Source organism: Palaemon carinicauda, chromosome 33 (assembly GCF_036898095.1).
Source record: "Palaemon carinicauda isolate YSFRI2023 chromosome 33, ASM3689809v2, whole genome shotgun sequence".
NCBI classification, from domain to species: domain Eukaryota; kingdom Metazoa; phylum Arthropoda; class Malacostraca; order Decapoda; family Palaemonidae; genus Palaemon; species Palaemon carinicauda.
In genome coordinates, this window is record NC_090757.1 from 12,996,236 (window position 1) to 13,017,835 (window position 21,600).

At 45.9% G+C, this 21,600-nt stretch overlaps 1 protein-coding gene across 17 annotated transcripts in view; it reads left to right on the forward strand.

The window, feature by feature from the left end:
• Nucleotides 1–21,600, forward strand: part of LOC137625854 (protein Son-like) — a 137,733-nt gene that overhangs the window by 52,887 nt on the left and 63,246 nt on the right. For all 17 annotated transcript variants that reach the window (XR_011040924.1, XR_011040925.1, XR_011040926.1 and 14 more), the window contains 2 exons: nt 4,996–5,159; nt 9,660–9,765. Coding sequence is in view for 13 of the 17 variants with exons in the window: in XM_068356758.1 (XP_068212859.1) it covers nt 4,996–5,159; nt 9,660–9,765 (270 nt within the window). In the remaining 4 variants the exon portion in view is untranslated. The remainder of the gene's footprint in view (nt 1–4,995; nt 5,160–9,659; nt 9,766–21,600) is intronic.

Consider the following 21,600-nt stretch of genomic DNA (forward strand, 5'->3'; position numbering starts at 1 on the left):
TTGACAACGTATCCAACTGCCTCCGCCGTAAGGGTGTTGTCATTGCCGCCCTACCCTGCGACTGATGGTGATTGCTGTTGACAACGTATCCAACTGCCTCCGCCGTAAGGGTGTTGTCATTGCCGCCCTACCCTGCGACTGATGGTGATTGCTGTTGACAACGTATCCAACTGCCTCCGCCGTAAGGGTGTTGTCATTGCCGCCCTACCCTGCGACTGATGGTGATTGCTGTTGACAACGTATCCAACTGCCTCCGCCGTAAGGGTGTTGTCATTGCCGCCCTACCCTGCGACTGATGGTGATTGCTGTTGACAACGTATCCAACTGCCTCCGCCGTAAGGGTGTTGTCATTGCCGCCCTACCCTGCGACTGATGGTCGGCAGGTTCTCAACTGCCGTATGTTTGTTTCATTACAGAATTAAAGTATATAACAGTTCTGCTCCCTTTCGAGGAATTTTCTTACAAGGAAGGTGACTTATTCCCCGAATAGTGTACTTTGTGCAACGGAACATGATTTGTAATTGATAACAACTTCCTTTTTTTTACAGGTAACAGTGTCGTAGAACACAAGGCCGAGTGCTACGGCTGCCCTGTTCGTTATCCTGCGCTCCATGTGGTAGCTCGTGAGCTGCCCTCATAACGAGGTAGCATTCGCTGTCAACCTTCAACTTGATGTTCCTCTTCCTCCTCCTCCTCCTCCTCCTCCTCCTCCTCCTCCTCCTCCTCCCCCTCCTCCTCCTCCTCCTCCTCCCCCTCCTCCTCCTCCTCCTCCTCCTCCTCCTCCTCCTCCTCCTCCTCCTCTCTCTCTCTCTCTCTCTCTCTCTCTCTCTCTCTCTCTCTCTCTCTCTCTCTCTCTCTCTCTCTCTCTCTCTCTGCTCTCTCTCTCTCTCTCTCTCTCTCTCTCTCTCTCTCTCTCGCTCTCTCTCTCTCTCTCTCTCTCTCTCTCTCTCTCTCTCTCTCTCTCTCTCTCTCTCTCTCTCGAGAGAGAGAGAGAGAGAGAGAGAGAGAGAGAGAGAGAGAGAGAGAGAGAGAGAAAAAAAAGCTGGAAGAAAGTTTGTCTTTGGCGATGTCCTCCTTCGGGAGGTCTTCTCCCTCGTTCGCGAGAGAGATATTTTACGCCTACCCTTTATTCCCATAGAGCTGGTAGAAAGCTTGTCTTAGGTGTTCTTCTTCGGGAGAACTTTCCTCTCGTTCGCGAGAAATAACTTGTAGGAGCTGGCTGATCCACCAGGGGCAATGGCATAGCTTTCTCCGAAGTAGGTTATCCCTTCGGGGGAACGAGTCTCTCGTCCTCGAGAGGACCACCTCAGGGCATTGTCGGTCCCCCGTTACGCTTATGGTTCTCCTTCAGGGGGGGAGCGAGAGCCTTCTCTTCAGCGACATTCTCCTTTGGGAGAACAAACCTCTTATGCAGAGGTGTTATCTTGAACCTGCTGGTTCTCCTTGATCCTTCGGGGTCTCGTTCGATCACCCTTTTGGGCTGGCGTGATCATTGAGCCTTTGGGCTCTCGTCATGTTGATTCTGCGGGTTCTCTCTAATGCATCAAAAGAGAGAGAGGTGGGGGCCGCATATACAATACCATTCCATCCTCATCTGTTGGCCCGATTCAGAAAGGTACCAGCATTCACCTCTCTTAGAGACCCATCTAGCAGTACAAAGCCTCAGATGGACAGAGGACAACTAGTTGCCCCCATCTGCTCGCATCATTCCTGGTATAGGAATGTGCTTGCAAAACCACCCAGATAGTGGGCTCCTTGTGTCTTGGAATCATCTTGTATCCAACAAAGTCTTAACTTTGTGGGGTCCCCGACTGTGGTTATGCTCGCAGCCGGCCCTGATCTTAAGGCTCCCATTCGACCGTTCCCCAGGCCCTCAAACAAGATGTATTCCAAGATCGGTGGGGCGGCCTAGAGGTGTGCCTTGTTTTCCCCCCCATTTGGTCTGGTGAAAAAGTCCTCAGCCAAGTCAGGATAAGCAAGATCTTATCAATGACTCCAATGGCTTCGCTATGGCATCCCGCAGAATGGTTCCCAGACCTTCTGCAGCTCCTGACGGAGTTCCGAAAGATCTTCCTCCACGGCACGATCTTCCAAGCAGCCACATGCTAACACTTTCCTAAGCCGTAGCTTTGCTTTGACTTATTGCCTGGGACGATCCTACACCACCCCTCTGAGAGTCCTTTCGCGACAGGTTACGAAAAGGATGTCTAGGCACTTCAGACACTTTTCAGCGTCAGTCTTCCAGGCAAAGTGTTCAGTACTTTGTGACTGATGTTGTGAAAGGGGATTCTCTCCCATCGATGCCTTTTGTTATGCAAGTGTGAGATAACTTGTCCCCCGTTGGATCTCGATTTTCTCCTGGGAACGCGGTTCGGGTCCTTTAGTCTCTGAAGGCCCCTCTCTATGAACCTTAGGCCCAGCAGCAGATCGCTTCCTTACACGTAAGATGCCCTTTCTACTCAATTGGGCTTTTGACCTTTTGACCAAGAGAGTTAGTTTGTTGTATGATCCAACCTCTGATGTCTCCTACCCTAGGAGACGGGGAGAAGTAATCCTCAGCGGCGTCCCTGAGTGGATTGCCAAGACTTAAATCAGAGTGTGCTGTACCCTAGGTGCAGCCCATTTCGAATAGAGAGTCTTCGTTCGGTAACCGGAAACCCATCAACTGGAGTTTTACCCAGTGAGGAGTCTGTGGGATTACCTTAAAAGAACGATACCAGCTCACCCCCGCGTGTCGGCACTGTTGACCAGCACGGGGAAGGTCAAGAGGAGGACCTCAAGGATTTTCTACCCCTCTGGGATCGGAAGGCAATTGAGGTTACTCTTAATCTAGACTCTCCTCCATCCTAAAACCCAGAATTCGTAAAGTCACTGGCATTGCTACGTCCCTGGCATTCAAGAAACTACTTTGTGGTGCAGATACTTCAAGTGGGCATGTGGAAGCGTCAATCGACCTTCATGGCCCACTACCTGCAAAGATGTAACCCACAAGAACATGGAGACCTTTTCCATTGGTCCTGTGGTGGTCGCACAACAAATGGTCTAAACACCTCAGGCTCCTTGATGGACAAGTGGCAGAGGGTTGAGGGCTGAGGCTACCCGGATTAGTCTGGGGTGAATAAGTAAGAATGCCTGGCTCCTTTCATCGTTTCTTCCTTTCACCTTTTCCCTCTGGGGGAAAACAGCTCCGCAAGCCTCAGCATAGCTGACCTCACCTCGCTGCAGGTAAGACCCATTTCCCTTGTGCTTCCTAAGTATAGAAGAATACTTTGTTACGTCCCCAATACCTTTTTGAGGGAGGGTATTGGGTAAGTCTTTAAGAACAATAGGTTCTGTACTCGAGTTCCTTTGTTAAAGACAAGCCACACTATTAGTTCCCTCAAATCGCCACTTGATTTTAGCGAGGGTAGGGTCCCTTCTACTATTGATCACAAATCGAAATAGAGAAGACCCCGGGTCATGACCAAGGCCAGTTGGTGAGGACTTCCTCCCTCCTAAGAGTAAGTCACCGTATAAATAGCGAAGGTTTGTATGTGTCAGAGAGGACCCCGGGTCATGACCAAGGCCAGTTGGTGAGGACTTCCTCCCTCCCAAGAGTAAGTCACCCTATAAATAGCGAAGGTTTGTATGTGTCAGAGAGGACCCTGGGTCATGACCAAGGCCAGTTGGTGAGGACTTCCTCCCTCCCAAGAGTAAGTCACCCTATAAATAGCGAAGGTTTGTATGTGTCAGAGAGGACCCCGGGTCATGACCAAGGCCAGTTGGTGAGGACTTCCTCCCTCCCAAGAGTAAGTCACCCTATAAATAGCGAAGGTTTGTATGTGTCGGAACAAATAACAAATTTGGAAATAATTTGTATTTTTCCTAACATACAAACCTGGAGCTATTTGTTCAAATTGGCCCGCCACCCTGTCCCCTGAGAAGTCCTGCCATAAAGCAAAGTGGTTACTCAGCCGAGAGGTGTGAGTGAGCAGGGTAGCCAGTCTACCCCACCCCCACCCGCTAACTAGCAGATGGGGTAGTTATCCCTCACTAAAATTATCATGGCTCGTCTTTCAGCTGCACCGAAAGTATACCCTATAAATAGCTTGAGGTTTGTATGTCAGGAAGAATACAAATTATTTTCAAATTTGTTATTTTTTATCAATAACAATTCCATAATTAAGATAGGCTACTCTTTATAGCATGAAAAATCAGAACCTCTTCTCAAGCAGGTTCAACTTTCTCCTACTTGTTTCTTTTGAGGACAGACTTCTATTCAATAATGAGCATCTTGGGTGGTAGTACTGTCATCATTGTACCCCAAGTTGTTTACTTTAGTTATTTATTAAGTGTTATAGCAGTATTCCTTCATCACTTCAAAGTCTTCTGCTTTGCCTTCATTCCAACTGTCATTTCTTACTATGTAACCTATTTCAACTTTGGCAGCAGAGATTTCTCCAAGTTGGCCTGTGGGTTTGAATAGTTTTCTTGTTGTAGTTCTCCTTTTAAAAGAGGTGTAGTACACATTAATCTGTGTAATATTGACTTTTTGTATAATGTGGTATACAGTAAATATCGACTTTTTGTATAACGTGGTACAGTATACAGTACATTATTGTAAGCTGTGTTAGGTTTGGGTTGGCGGTTAGGGGGACTTGTAAAGTTTAGCTATTAGTTTTTGGGCTAGACAACCAACCCATTGCAGTTGAAAAAAAGGTCCTCTTAAGTGGGTGTAGAGTCTCAGACCTTGTGGAGTAGAAAGGATAGTAAAGTTTAAGACAAAAATGTCATTATGGTGAAATAAGAAGTATGATACAAGTGATTCTTAAGTTGTGCAGTTACTCTTGTAGTGTTATGAGATATTTAATCTTTTCAATGATTTTGTAACATTCAATTGATTTTTTTATAAATAGACACTTACTATTTGTTTACTGGAGAGATAAAAGTCATAGGAAAATAAAGATTCCTGTCATGATTGTGATGCCTACATATAGGGATAATTTTTTGTTTCAGATTTTTGTAAGCAGTTAGTAGCCTCTGGTAACTACAGTGATGCCGAGTTGAGCGATGCATCTCCCAGTTCGGACGAAGATGACAATAATCCTGATAAGCCCTTCAGCTGTACTCGTCATCCCTTCAATGTTAGAGACAGCAAGCCTATATTAATGAACATCAGAGTAAGTTCATAATTCTCATTTTTGTGAGTTTACCACATAAACACGTTAGTTCGAGCACTTGTTATGATTTTGTAATTTAAGAAATCTGTGCTTTTAGTTTATTCTCATCATTGATATTTAACTAAACCTTATTCATTTTCATCTTAGTCTAATTACATAAGGTTTTATTTTAGTGTAGTGATATGTCATTATAAGAGTGCTGTATTCTGCATAATATATGTCTTTATAGTTAGGGAATTATTTTCTTAGCCCTTTAACTCGAGTGCCACTAAATCACGTATAGTTCAATCATTTGTACAAAATAAATTGCATATATTGAGCGGTAAAGTCTGCGTTTAGTTAGTGAATGTCTTGACACTTGCCAGTTATTAAGAGTTAATATTTTCTCTTATGAATAAGTCAATAGTTTGTGCAATAGTAAATTGACTGTAGCCATAATACTTTTCAATTTTTTTGTAAAGAATAGGTGGATGAATGTGCCCTTTTATTTGAAGTGTACCAGATCATGATATTTAAGTGTTAGAATAGTTTGGGGTGATGATGTTAATCATTTAAGCAGTCTTTGAATCTTTAAAATAATTCCCTAGGAAGTTCAAATTAGAACCTAAATAGTGTGGAATAAGATATCAGTACAGTATAGCACTGTATATAAATTCATGCGTACAAATTATAAACCACTTATTTTTACCTGAAACTATTATGCCCGGGGTAAAGGTAACAAAATTATTGCCAGGTAGTGGGAGTTCCCGTATGGGGGGGAGTCATTATCTCACTTGTCAAATGCTCCCCTTCCTTGTCTGTATTGCGTGCTTTTCTAGCATGTTGTCTTAATTCATCTTCAATCTGTTATTTTGCACATTTGTGCATCTTAGAGTCCAAGGCCTCATTTATTCATTGCTACTTTGTTTACTGCAGACTCTTTCTGAAGTGTCATTTATATAACCCTTGGTGCTTGTAATTCTTTGAAATAAATTGATTCCTTTCCAATTATATTGCGATTTTTTCTCCCATCCTTTTCAGTCACATTGCGGTTTTTTCCCCATCCTAGCTAATTTTGCAATAGGTTTATTCTGCTTTGCTCTCCCTTTCCCTTAGCCCACTCACACACTGAATATTCCAAGTTCTCTACACTTTTCATCAACATATCAGATGACTGCAGTCTGTTAGTTACAGAATTCATAACGAGTTGGTGACCAATTAGTCAGTCCAAATTAAAGAAAAAAGTGGATATGTGTTTCTAGGAAGGGCATACAGAACGTTTGAAAAAGGAAGCTGTTCAAAGATAATAGTTGAAAAAAAAAAATTTTTCTTTAGCAACTGGTAGCTGTCAAGTTGAGGAGATTGTTGCAAGTCATCTTTGGTGAAGATGAAAATAAGGCAAAATTACTTAGAATAAACAACATAGAATTTGGAATTGTGGTTTGGAAAAATAGATGAGTGGTGAAAACACTAACAAGAAAAAGTGGATATCTTTTGTACATGAGAGTTAAGGTATAAAAGAGTTGGCTAAAAAACCATTGGTATTGACAGAGAAATATAAAAGTATGTGAAATGGTACTCAAAGCAGGCATTCTATCCATGAAGGAATTACTAGCTGAAGATACGATAGGAAGGCCAGAAGAAAAGCAAGAATTCTCTGAAGTGCTAACAGTTGCTGTGATGGAAGGATATTACTGGAAGACCAAAGTGGCCTTTGATGATCAAACAGAACTAGGAAGGAAAAGCTATTTGGGAATTTATCAAAGTCAATGATTAGAAAAGCTGAACACATTAAAAACTTCAGAGATAAACTGATAGCCTGTAGGGATTGGGGAAATTGTAACATTTATGGTGAAAAGCATTAATAGCGTTAAGGAATAAAATTGATTTTGTGATACAGAATAGAGCTTACTCAACAGAACATATATTTTTCCTTTGTAAATTGATAGAAAGATGAAGAAAAAATGCCCAAAGAATGAAAACATGGAGCCTGAAAAGTATAATAGTCAAAATAAAGGAAAAGTGTTGGCTTATATGTCATTGAAAATTGATCGGTGTAAAGAGACTTGCCAGTAAGATGTAGGGCAATTAGAGCCTTCAAGCTATGGCAGAGAAGAGAATGATATGTACAGTATATTAAAGAAAAAGATGAAGGCTAGTTAAAGCTTAATGATAAAATTATTAACAGGTGTTATGTAGGCAAAGGAAGGGAGGGTGATGATCCTGCCCAGTTGCCTGACATACCCACCCATATAAATTTTGGTTGTCGCTAATTGATTTCTTGTCGCGACAATTGAAGTTGTTGTACCTGGGTATTCTTGTATTTGTTTGTGTTGTGGATTATGCTTCTGGTAAAGTCAGTGCACTGTATAGGTGGAAAGGAGTGGGCAATGATATTCTGTACATGTACTTTAGCATGATGCCAAAGCCAAATGGAAGACTTGTTTTGACTGTAAGATGAGTCAAGCCTATCTTTTTTAATAGTTCAATATCCGGAAATTTTGAATATAGCAAAACTTCTAAATTCCAAATGATAAGAGGTTTTTCAATATTGAAAGATTTCAATAAATCTTCAAAGGTATTTTAAGTGGATGAATCTAACCCAATACACAATATACTTCAGTATTGTATTAAGCATTGACCTCTACCTTTTGGTAACTAAGAAAAGCAATTTCTTAATGTAAATTAGGAAATGAAGTAATTTAAAAATTGTCAGACTGATCTTTTAAACTGAAACCCCACTAAATTTGCACCAATCTGAATAAATATGTCACTGCCTTTGGTTTATACCATTGGTAGAAACACTTTTGGAAGCTGAAATAGACAGTCCAGTCTAAGAGCTATGAAAACCCTTCTATTGAAGGGTACGAAGTTAGTCTTCATGTGGTTTGCTGATGCATGTTGATCCTATAATGTGTTACATTACGTTCATTAGAGGCTGTTTGGTACTTATGACAGCTGAAGCCACTGATCTGGGAACCACTCCCACTAGGGCTATTAGGTGACCGTTAAGGTCATACTGGACTAATTATGTAGCAATGTATTCACTCTCCAAGCCACAGGAGCTTGAACCAGAGAACAGAACACTTCGGCTATGTCTATGTTGAGGGACGTAGCAAACACATCTACAGTATGTTGGGTTTCTTCCTCCAATTCCAGATATCCTTAAATAATAATTTGACTTATGTTTCCTACTCAGTTGATCAGCTTAAAAATATAACCTCCCTGGAGTAAGTGTTGGAGCTGTATCCCACTTTTATGTGATCATAACAGTAAATCTATAAGAGACGAGGTCTCTGACCTCGTACCTCCGTAATTCTTTATGTATCCCAGAGCTGTTTTGCCCATAAACAATTGCAAATTTTGTAACGTATGACCATCGGTGTTCAGAGATATAAAATTGACGGCAAAATTCAACATTGTGTCCTGATATTTAAAATTAGGTTGCAAACATATCAATTTCCAACTCAAGCCAGTCAATGTATGCCATCTATTGTTTTACGTTAAGGTATGATTGATAAGTTTTCCTTTATATAATCTATTTCTTGTTAATTAACAATGAATGTAAGTCCCCAGATAATATAGCACATTACAACTTGCTGATAAGGTTTAGAACACAGGTCCAGGAATTTGCGCAGCATCTACATAAAGAAGTATAAAAATGTTTTGTCATACTTAATAAGTGTTTCTACTTTCAAATTTATAGGCTGTGCTTGCAAGAAATGTTTGGAATCGATTAAATTTGGTAAAGATTGCTTATCAAGGCAGAGCCATCCCCAGAATAGTCTCTTTGATTAAAGGATGATTGGTAGTGTTGGTTTTGAAAAGGGAAATCAAATAAGAAGGAAATAAAGGATAAGGGTAAGGTAATGTCTTGATAAACTACCGTGTGTGTATACAGATATACCACAAATGAGATGCTCATGTGGGTTCTTCTTTCTAGGGTTCAAGAAACCAATAATTCTTAATTGCAATGCTATTCCTAGGGCATAGGTGAGGACAATGTACATTACTGTATATTAGGAATGTGTACCTAGTTTCGCATAAGACCTGTTATGAATATAGGTCTCGTTAAGCCTGTCCAGCATACTGTTTGAAAAAAAAGTCAGAATATGACAAATATTGTGCTTGAGACAGAGAACACTAATCCAAGACACAAGAGTACAAATGCTGATTTGATTTTGTGGTAACCCTATTTTGTTAGAGCTGCTTAACTAAGTTAAAGAATCGTTTACACAAAATACAATACTGTAACTTGAAGTAGTATCATGATGTGCTCTCTTGTTTGAAAAAAGAAGAGGTTGAATAAATATGGCAGACTATTCACTTTGTGTAACCAAAGAAAAAGGACCTTTCCTTGATTGGGTTTTAACATCAGACTGTCTAGTCTTACCTCAAGGGAAAAGCTGGGAGTCTATTAAATTGAAATGTCTTTTCTGCATCATATTTTAGTTGAATATTTGTCATGAACTTGCATTTTCAAACTAGTAATCCTCTTAACAAGAGCAACTCATCTTTCAGAATGCTCCAATGTTACCAACTAAAACTAATGCAGAACGCCTAGCAGATCATGCCAAGCTTCGAGAACAGTTTCCCGTCTCTAGTGGATCCCAGCACCGCAACAAAGGTAAGATTTTGGAAATGGTCAAACAAATTTGCAAATCACTTTTTTTTTTTTTTTTTTTTTTTTTTTTTGAATTGCTCATACACATAGGCAAGAATATAAAACTATAGCTGTATTGAGTCATTTCAGTTATAATCACTTGTTATACTGCAAACTATGTTGGAAAGCAAAATGCTATAAGCATTAGGGCCTCAATAGGGAAAGCAGCCCGATGTGAAAAATGAAACCGAGAAGTAAATAAATTATAAAAGAGAATAACAAAATAATTATAGTAATAATTTGAATATTGACCATATGCATGATTAAAAACAACAGTGATGAGTTTGAATATTATCCAAGTTGATGGTAAAGCAAAGTTACGGAAAAGGCAATCTCTTAATAGACTATCAGGCATCCTTGGCCCGTCTGTTAATCCTGGCCAGCATATATTAAAAAAAATGAAAGAGCAAATTATCAAAAGATTATTCTGAATTTTACCCTCAAATGAGAGAACTCCAACCCAAGACCGTAGAAGGCCTTACCACTATTTGAGGCGACTGAACATTGGTTCTATTTTGGAGTGTCTTTTTAAAAGGACTGCTTACCTAATTAAAATTTCCTCCACCTTGCTATGTACCACTGAACAGTTATAGTAGGTGAGAGAGTAAGGTTAATCCCTTTGAGTTTCATAATTACAATTAAAATTGTGGCCAGGAATCTGTTCACAAACGGGGTAAAACATAACCTCTAGCTAACTTCGTTGGTGGTAAAGATGAGAGAGAGGTTGTAGTACAAGGGCCATCAGTTGTTTGGGGGTGTCCAAGAAGAGAGCCTTACAGATTCAAATGTTACTAGACAAGGGGTTTTGAGGTTAGTTCACCCAAACCCCTATGTTCTTTATCTAACCAGATGGGTTCTGTCCACTCTGTCCTAAGAGGCACATATTTTTTTCACAGTCGTATGGATAGTTTGTCTTAGGTCTTCAAATGCAAAGACATTGCCATTTTATTTTGACTGGTGCAAATTCAGGAATGTATCCAAACAAGAAGTAATTTGGATAGTCTGATAATTTAGGTTATTAAGTATTTAAAGTTGGAAGGTTATGTTTTACCCCATTTGTGATTGTTAGTGTGTTTGTTTTCGTATTTGTTTGTGAACAGCTTCCTGGCCACAATTTTAATTGTAGAGTAATGAAACTTGCAGGAATTAACTATTATGTAAAAAACTGGAAATGATTAAATTTTGGAAGGTCAAGGTCAAGCAAAATGTCCAATTCATGTAATCAGCCTTAAGTTTGGACATCTTTGTCACAGAGACTTCGAACTTTGTTTACATTTGAATATATGAAAATCCATGCCAATTAATACATGTTAAGGTCAAGGTCAAATTCCGGTCATCAACCAAACGGCCACAATTTTAATCGGTAAGTAATGAAATTGCAGGGATTTTAAACTCTGATTAGGTTGAGTCCAATGTCATGGTCAAACAAAAGGTCAAATTCTGGTCATCAACACTATGACCACAATTTTAATTGTAAAGTAACGAAACTTGGAGGGATTTTAAACTGTTATGTAAAGAGTTGGAAATGATTAATTGATTCTGGGAAAGGCATGCTGGTTTTGAAAAATAAGCTGCACTCTAAGAGTGCTTTTCTAGTTTCAGTAAGAATCTTTCTTTGGAAAGAATTTTTGTCTGTGGCAAAGTGGCATATCAAGTCAGTTTTTGCAAAGTTTTAACTAAAAGAAACCTAGGAGTATATATATAGTGTAACTAAGAATCTAAAATTTTCTTAAATTTGGTTTTAGTTATACAGTAGTATTAATTTTCCAAATGGGAGAGTGTGTTGGCTAGTATAAGTTTATTGTTTTAAAAGTTTATTGTTCCAACACGGAGTACTTGCCTCGAACTGCTTTCTTAGAAGTATCTGGGATCTCCTCCCATCCGACCAGAATTTTGTGTAGTTTACCCTATTCCCGTTCTCTATGCGGGGTAATCTCTGGCGGAGTGATACGCGCCCAGAGATGACCCGGGGTCAGAGAGCATGCTTTCTCAGGTCTCGCTCCACAGTAAGTTTCTGGTCGCGTCGGCGTTAACACAACGACGCTCTCTCTCTAACCTAGTGCGACCCTTTGTGTCCCACGCGGTTCCTTGTGTGCTTCCCTTCCTTTCCCCCTGTGTTCCTGTGTCTCGCGGTATATTACTTGTTCGTTATGGAGCAGCCCCGTCGTTGCCCTGGGCCTATGGCCGGTAAATCGTGTGGCGCTTTTCTCTCAAAACCCGAAGTTGACCCGCACTCCTTGTGTTCGTCGTGTAGGGGCAGTGTGTGTTCCCCTACAGCCACATGTCCGGAGTGCGAGTCCTGGAATGAAGTGCAGTGGGTGCGTTACGGCACGAAAAAGAAGAAAGCCTATCGACGGTCCCCGAGGAAGTCCAACGTCTCTTCGCCTCTCGCTTCGCCCGGCGTCCTGTCTGATAGAGCTTCTCTACCTTCTCCCCCAACCCAGAGTAGGGGTCGAGGTAAGTCTGTTGCGGGGAAGCGGCCGGTGGCCCTTCCCCAGGAGTCTAAATTACCAGACAGTGGTATTGTGTCTTCTGTTCAGGCAAGTGGGGGGCCTAAGGGAGGGACGGGTGTGTTTTCAGGGGTCGGGGCCCTGGACAATGGGGGCCCCGTATCTTCGGAAGATCCTATGTGGGGAAAGACGGCAGCAGCTTCTTCTCCCGCCTCTTGGGCGGGCTTTTCAGGTGCGTCAGCAGCCAAGGGTGACGCCGAGAAGGACGACTCGCCGCCATCAGACGCCCTCGTGTGGGCGCCTCCCAAGACGCCTTTCACATCACCCCACAAAATGGAAGAGGATTTCGAGGCCTGGTTCCCCAACGACGAGCTCCCCCGCTCCCCTCCAACACCGTCAGCGTTGTTCCCAGCGGTTTTTATGGAGCCTGCGTCGTCGGCCGGGCCCCATGCAGAACCGACAACGACACGTCGACTTTCGGACCCTCCAACGAGACCCTACAGATCCTCAGCTTCCTCGTTTGAGGCCTACTCTTACTCGTCAGATGAAGGAGCCCCGAGAGACCATAGTAGGCGACGGGAAAGGTCTCGCAGGAGACGATCACGTTCGCGCTCGTCTTCAAGACCCCGCCACGTGGATAGACGTTCAAGGTCCCCCAGGAGGAAGTTCAGGAGAAGTCTTTCTCCGGAGGAAGAATGGGTGCGGGTTTCCATCCCACGTAGCCAACTCCTGGGGGCGGCAGCCGTCGCGGGCACCTCGGGATGGCTCCCCAGACCCCGATCACCAGTAGGATTCATCGACAGGAGCAGATTTGACCGGTGGAGGAGCTCGTCGCATCAGACATCGAGGGACAGGCATAGGTCCGCGAAGGTTCCGACTCCACCCGCCCAGCGGAGAGAGTCGCCCCTTCAAGATCTCCAAGGAGACGTCCAGAACGAGATAGGTTAGTTTCCTCGACGGGCAAGCCCGCTGACCCCTGGTCCTCCAGTAGAAGGGAGAAATCAATGACGGAGACCTTCGTCCCAGCGGTGATGCCCGTCCTACGGCCTGTAGCGAGGGAATCGGACCACTCCAAGAGGATGCCACCTTCTGGTACGGCTCCCCCCGTCGGAGGTCCGCCGTCACGAGAACTAGGACCCCCCGCAGACAAGAGAGAGGACGGGGAAGAAGGCTCTCCAGCGGAGGTTTCCGTTTACCGGAGAGTCATAGGCCTCATCCGACGACACCATAGGCTGGATGAACCGGAGCCCTCGTCTGACGACTTCTGGCGCTGGAGCCTCAACAGGATGGTGGATGCCCCCGTTCAACAGAAGCCCTCACTAGCGCTCCCGGTGGCTAGAGACGTGAAGCTCGGGTTGGCACATGTCAGCAAGGTAGTGGCTAACCATGCGGAGGCCCCCAAGAGCCAGAGCGCCTCTAGGCTTCTCCAGGGCCTGAAGACTCAGTCGCGGTTCTACCGCCCGGAAGGCCACCGCGCGGGACCCTGCGCAGTAGAACCAGCAGTCGCCATCTTGGGACAAGGGGTAGCAGAAGAGAGGGCGACCACAGCCCCGGTTTCTTTCTCGCCAGCGGAGACCGCCATGATGGAGGAGCTGTCCAGGGACCTGGTGCATGTGTCATCCTGGCTGGATTGGTGGGCCTCCACGCTGGTAGCTTTCCAATCCTCGTACGACCTAGCGGTTCCGGAAAATCAGGCCCTGCTGAAAAATCTGATTAGCTCGGGAGGTAAGGCCCTGAAGTTCCTGTCCTATCAGTCAATTACGCAAACCGCTAACTGGATCCTGAGAAAAAGGGACACTGTACTCAACAAACTGGTAAGGCGGCTCCCCGACAGAGAGGCCAGGTCCCTGAGGAGTCTTCCACTGTGGGGCGAGACTGTCTTCCCCCTCAAGGAAGTAGAAGTGATGGAGAGGGTGAGGAAGTTAAAGGATGTGGGGGGACCGAGACTTCCTCCAGCAAGAAGACCCAACCATAGGAGACCTCCTTCGGACGTCCCTCTTCCTCCTCGCACCTCACCTAACCAGCCCAGGAGAGACGCTCCTACTACGTCCTGGCAGCAGTCTTCTCAGCCCTCCCGTAGGGGCTCTGCAACCACGCAGTCAACATTTAGGCCCTCCTACTCGGCCTCCAGAAGAGGACGTTCGGGCCGTGCCTCCTGAAGGAGATAGGGAGGGAGGCCCCCTACTCCTGCCGAAGCCTCAGGTGGGGGGATGCCTCAAAAATTCTTGGCAAGTATGGCGGGACCACGGGTCGGATCCGTGGACCATGACGGTCCTGAAGGAAGGATACAGGTTGCCCTTCCGGGCGGAACCCCCACATCTGATACCAGATCTACAGGCGGAATGGTTGGCACCGAAAGACCCCCTGAGAAGGACAGCCCTGCAAGAAGAAGTCTCTGCTATGCTAGCGAAAGGGGCAATGGAGCCAGTCAAGAACCCAGGGCCAGGGTTCCACAGCAGACTCTTCCTGGTGGAGAAAGCGACAGGGGGATGGAGACCAGTCATAGACCTCTCAGCCCTCAACAAGTTCGTGTGTAAAACCGACTTCAAGATGGACACTCCGAAGTCGGTCCTAGCAACCTTGAGGGAAGGAGACTTCATGATGTCGATAGACCTCAAGGACACATACTTCCAGATCCCTGTCCACCCCTCCAGCAGGAAGTATCTAAGAGTGAAATGGGGTACCCAAACGTTGCAGTTCAAGACCCTCTGCTTCGGTCTATCCACAGCCCCCCAGGTCTTCACGAGGATCTTCGCGACAGTCTCAGCCTGGGCACATGAACAGGGCATCCGCCTGATTCGGTACCTGGATGACTGGTTGTTGCTTTCAGACTCAAGGGAAGTACTGAGGGGGCAAGGCGCGAAACTCCTGCAGTTCTGCAACGTCCTGGGTATCACCATCAACCTGGCAAAATCCCAATTGATACCGTCCACCAGGATGACCTACCTCGGGATGGTTCTGGACTCCCGGTTGGCGAAACCATTCCCTTCCGTGGAGAGACTAGACAACCTGAACCAGATCCTACGGCCCTTTCTGTCGGGTCAGCCCAGGAGGGCCAAGGACTGGCAGAGACTGATAGGTCACCTCGTGTCATTGGAGAAGCTAGTCCCTCAGGGGAGACTCAAGCTCAGAGGAGTTCAGTGGAACCTGAAAGAAGCCTAGAACCAGAGAGAGACCCCTCACAAAGTAGTTCCAGTGACCACGGAAACGAAGGAGGTCCTCGAGTGGTGGATCGACACTTCGAACACCCTCAAGGGGATGCCCTTCGCGGCCGACCCTCCGGAGGTGCTCCTCTTCACGGACGCCTCCAAGGAGGGTTGGGGTGCTCACCTCCTCGACAGTACAGCGAGAGGAAGGTTGGGACCCGAGGAGAAAAACCTGCACATCAATGTACTGGAAATGATGGCCGTGCAGAGGGCGTGTCTGGAGTTCGTCCAGAAGCTCCGGGGGAACACCGTGGCGTTGATGTGCGACAACGCTACTGTAGTAGCATACATAAAGAAGCAAGGTGGTCTAAAATCAAAGGAGTTGTGCGGCCTCACGTTGGAATTTCTGGAATGGGCCGAAAGGGAGCAGATCAAGATCTCGGCCAGGTTCATTCCAGGGAAAAGGAACGTCCTAGCCGACGGCCTCAGCAGAGTGGGTCAGGTGGTGGGGTCCGAGTGGTACCTCCACCCAGAAGTGGCCAAGACTCTGATCCAGAAGTGGGGTTCGCCGGTAATAGACCTCTTCGCCACAAGACTAAACGCACAGCTCCCCGTGTTTTGTTCTCCTGTGCCAGACCCGGGAGCAGCGTTCGAGGACGCCTTCCAGCATCCCTGGGACAACCTCGACGTGTATGCCTCCCCTCCCTTTGGAATGCTCAGACAGGTTCTCAACAGGGTGAGGAGAGCGAGCAACCTGTGGATGACTTTGGTAGCACCCTGGTGACCGGAGAGAGAGTGGTTCGCAGACCTAAAGGAACTGGCGCGCCTTCCACCTTGGCCCCTTCCGGACAGGTCAGACCTGCTCTGGCAACCACACTTTCAAAGGTTCCACGAGAACCCTTGGTCCCTCTGTCTTCATGCATGGAGGTTATCGAGCATCTCCTGAGGAAGGAAGGCTATTCGGCGAAGACTGCAACAAGGATGTCGGGTTACCTGAGACGATCTTCGGCCGCTGTGTACCAGGCAAAATGGGCTACCTTCAGGAAGTGGTGCGCCGCTAAGAATATCAAGCCGTTGAGAGCCTCGGTCCCGGAGATAGCCGACTTCTTAGTCTATCTCAGGAACGAGGCAAGCATGTCCATCTCAGCCATTAAAGGAGTTGGAGCAGCCCTAGGTCAAGTCTTTCTCCTGAAAGGCATCGACCTAGGCTCCTCCAGACACATCTCGATGCTCATCAAGAGCTTTGAGCAATCATGCCCTCCGCAAGAGGTTAGAGTGCCCCAGTGGGACGTGGCTAGGGTCCTGAAGATGCTGTCAGAGCCTCCCTTCGAACCCCTAAAGGACATCCTAGACAAAGAGCTCACCCTCAAGACAGTTTTCCTGTTGGCACTAGCGTCGGCAAAACGGGTAGGGGAACTTCATGGACTTTCATACGAGGTGTCACACTCGAAGGGCTGGCGTGAAGCTACCTTCAAGTTCGTTCCATCCTTCGTGGCCAAGACCCAGAACCCAGCAGTCTGGGACCCCAGGTTTGAAGGATTCTCGGTGCCGGCAATCCCACGTTCAGGCAACCCCAAGGACTTGCGGCTGTGCCCTGTCAGAGCAGTACGGAAGTACTTGGAGAGGACGGCCAGGCTGAGGCCCGAAGTCAAGAATCTGTTCGTTTCTTCAGGTTTGGTGAAGAAGCTGGTATCCAAGAACACGATCTCCTTCTGGTTACGGCAAGTGATCAGGAGAGCCAAATCCTGAGGGCTGGTACTTGGACCAACCAGTCGACCTTCACAGCTCAGTACTTGAAGGAATGCTCGAGGAGGTCCTTGGACGGGTTCTCCCTCGGTCCCGTCATTTCAGCACTTCAGAAGATTTAAAGGTATAGCCCCAGGGAACCCACGGGCAGTAAGTCCAAGAAAGACAGGTTCCTTTTCCTTACTCCCCCCCCACCCCCCTGTTACCTTTTACCTTCCCTAAAAGGGACTCGGAAGGCCTTTAACTACCATAAATTCACCGTCACTGAAGAAATACGCCTCCAAGGCGTCTTTTACAGAGGTAGGCCATTTAGACACTAAGTTAGTTTTTTGGGTAGTTTTGCCTATTTCGAGTTTTCTCCTTCGATGGGTCAGCGGAACTTAGCCCCCTATCTAGGTTTCCCCTTTTTTGCTTCCATCTTCCCGGTCTCTGAGCCCTGCAGTACACTCCCACCTCCTAAGGTATAAGTCTCCTAAGAAAGTAGTTCGAGGTAAGTACTCCGTGTTGGAACAAATCACAAATTTTAAGTAATTTGTATTTTTCCTAACAGTACTTACCTCGAACTACTTTCGGATTATGGCCCACCCATCCTTCCCCGAGTGACTTACAGGACTTAATAGAGTGAGGACAACCTCTTTCCACCAAAACTTACTTAGGAGCGAGACCTGAGAAAGCATGCTCTCTGACCCCTGGTTATCTCTGGGCGCGTATCACTCCGCCAGAGATTACCCCGCATAGAGAACGGGAATAGGGTAAACTACACAAAATTCTGGTCGGATGGGAGGAGATCCCAGATACTCCTAAGAAAGTAGTTTGAGGTAAGTACTGTTAGGAAAAATACAATTTTCAATATTAATCTTACCCGATGATCATGTAGCTGCAACTCTGTTGCTCGACAGAAAAAACCTACGGTCGGGATACGCCAGCGATCGCTATACAGGTGGGGGTGTACAACAACAGCGCCATCTGTCGAGTAGGTACTCAGGTACTTCTTGTCAACAAGAACCAATTTTTCCTCTGTCGTGCCAATGGCAGGACCTACTAAATACGCCGTCCCTAACTGGATTTGTTTTCACAACGATTTGGTGAAGTACACTATTCCAGTTTTGAGCTTTCGCTATGCAGGGGTTTTATCTTCATTTCAAAACTTGAATTCGTTTTCGATAGATTTAATTATGGTGACGAAGAGAGTATGGACTCTCTTTCACTTTTAAATGGCCGACCCTTCCCTTAGACGGAAATGTGTTTAGGTTTTTGGTAATTTTGCTTAACAAGTTATAGATCTATTTATTTTATATCTCTCCGCCTTGATAGGCCTCTTCGATTAACTTTCCATTTATTATAAACTTATAAAAATTAATTTTTATGTTTGTTTATATGCGACCTTTCCTAATAGTAGGCGGTCCTTACTTGGAACCGAAGTTAATTAACATTGAGCCCGTCATATCGTATTTAACCTTTTAAGAATTTAATACTTTTTTATTTTAAGGTTTTATGAAAGAATTTCTTTGATAGTCTCGTACTGTTTTCAAAGATGAACTAACGTTTAGTTTTTTAGTCTCCGCAGTTGTTGACGTTCAGAACGTTCAACATGCGCTCTATCGTTACGATAGAGAGAGAGTGTTTCACGGTTTCACGTTGCAGTAAGAGTAAACCGATTCTAGCGTTTCGTTCATTCTTTCTTAGCTTAAATGGTTTAAATTCTAAATAAAGGAACTTTTTATTTGGGAAACCTTTCAGTTTTTTCCTTTTAGCAAATAACATGTTTTAACGATATATAATTGGGCTCTTCTCTCAGGTGCTAAGTCAAGAGAGAAGAGAGAGAGAGAGATAGAGACGGAGGGAGAGAGAGGAGAATAAACGTTTCGTTCAAGCGGGTAACGTTGTTCTCGTTTTTTACTCCCAGGCTTTAGGCGGTGAGAGATTGTAAACGTAGTTTATTTGATCTAGTGTTTAGTCTCTTTTCCAGCCACTGAATTCGTTTTTTACTCTTCTCCCTAGTCACTGTAGGGGAAGAAGGTAAAACGTTTCTAGAGTTTTATTCTTGTTCCCAGGCTTTATGCGGTGAGAGATTGTAAACGTAGTTTATTTGATCTAGTGTTTAGTCTTTTCCAGCCACTGAATTCTTTATCTTTATTTATGTTTTTCTGTTGCATTGTAAAACTGTTTTCGCAATTACTACCTTTTAATGAAGGATAGGATTGCGTGTTTCAGGTAGAAATCAGTTAAAGTTTCGATTTCAGTGAAATAAGTGCAAACAGAAAATCAAAAGTGATAAAGTGATATGCGCAAAGTGTTACAGTGTTGCGTCCGAGGGTTCGTCTGTTCGTGCCAGTTGTTCACCTAGTCCGGGACCTCTTACAAGCTCCCAAGCCCAGGGGAGAAGTAATGTCGAACGACTTATGGGTTCCACAGGCCTTGATCGACGAACAGACGTTTTTCCCTCCGTGGTTTCGGGCGTATCTACACACGTTGCCGACGTGAGATCGCCCCACCCACACAAAGACGAGAGAGCCCATTTATTCCTCGTCTGCGGAAGAGGTTTCTCGTAGAAACCATGGACCAAATCTTGCAGCTTTTAAGTGCAAGTCGGTCCCTTCCGCGCAAGTCCAACGGCCTAGGTGTAGCCACTGGGTCAGTTCGGACTCGCTGCAGTCATCCGACGACTGCACACCTCCCAAGAGAGGCAAGGTGGTACCGCAACAGGCAGTAACTCCGTCTGTTGCCGCACCAGCTGTTTTAGACCCTCAGTCACAACGGACAGTAGCTCCGTTTGTTGCCGTTTTTTGTAGACCCTAAGTGGTCTTTACTGCAGTCTATGCAGACTCAGTTAGCTGCGGTTATGCAGGAGTTTCGTGCGGAGAAGGTTTACACTGCTCTCGTTAGCCTACAACCTACCACGGTTGTGCGCCCAGCTCACGCTGAGGCTGCCTGCTCCCACACTCCGGCTGCGGAGAGCTCCACCTCCGATGCGCAATCGACCCTGCCAGACGCATGTTAACGTTAGCCGACATGCGGCTCCCTCCGTTAACATGCGTGAGCTACCGCATCAGCAGTGGGAAGGTGGAGTCAAGCTGCCGTGTTTTGACGCGATGCGTTAGTTTCCGCAACCCACGGCAGTCCCCACCACGCACCACCACTCCGCTTTGGTTGTTGCCTGCTCCCACACTCCGACTGCGGAGAAGGTTGACGAAGCACCCGTTTGCCTACAACCTGCCACGGTTGTGCGCCCAGCATGGCTGCCTGCTCCCACACTCTTGTTGTGAGAGCTCCTCCACTCATGCGCAGTCTACCCTGCCAGACGCATGCTGACTCCCACAGACACACGGAGCACTCCGTTGCCGTGCGTGAGCTACCACAAGCTGCCGTGTTTTGACACGGTGTGTCAGCCTCCGCAACCCACTGTGGTTACCGCCACTCGCCCGCAGCAGACTAGTCAGTCAGGAGTTGAGGCTTCCCCACACAGCTTTGGTTGTTGCCAGCTCACAGACTGTCAAGCAGTTACATGACGTTGCCTTCTGGTCTGCTACTAATGCACCAGTGCTGTATGTCCTCACGCACCTGTTGTGGTTGACAGTTCAGTTTTTGACAGTTCACAGACTGTCAAGCAGTTACATAACGTTGCCTTCTGGTCTGCTGCTTATGCACCAGTGAGACCCTCACTGAGATAACCTAGCTTTTCTCGGACATGGTTCCTGTAGATGAGAAAGTGCTGTTCTCCCTCCTTCTGATATTCCTTTGAGGACTCTGTCATTTGGAGAGGAGCCTTAAGCTGCTTAGCCTCCTATGGACTTTAATTAAAGCATAACAAGGCTTCCAGGGATGGTAAATGGTTCCGCTTCGGTCGCTAACCCCGTCTGTTGCCACACCTGCTCCCATAGACCCTAATGGGCTTTGTTGCAAGACATGCAGTCCAAACTTGTGTCCTTGATAGAGGATTTTTTACGGAGAAGAACCTCCTAGCCAACAACCTTCCTACCGGTTGGTTGTACGCCCTGTTGACGCTGAGGTATCCTACTCACGTCCGCCAGTTGAGGTGGTTCCTCCACCGGTGCGACCCAGTGTGGGTTGCCAGTCGCACGTTGACGTTAAGCGACTCTCGGAGGTGGTTGTGGACGTTCAGTGTGTCACTAGGAAGACGTTCAACAACCAGCAGAGGTGACTTGTTGTGACGCAGTGCGGCAACCTCAGCAACCCGGTAGGGGGTTGACTGCACAACCCAGACAGTCTAGACAGTTTCGGGTTGACACTGTTCTTCCTCGCGTCCCCATGGTTGACAGTTCACAGACTGTGCAGCAGTACCATGATCTTGTGTCCGGCTCCGTCACGCATCCACCAGTGCGACCGGATTCAGCGAGTCAGACGTTGCCCACTCCGTTGCCGTTTCCTCATCAGTTTCGGATGAAGAACCCTCTGATGAGGACATTGCTGAACATGACGATCAACCCCCAGCCCTG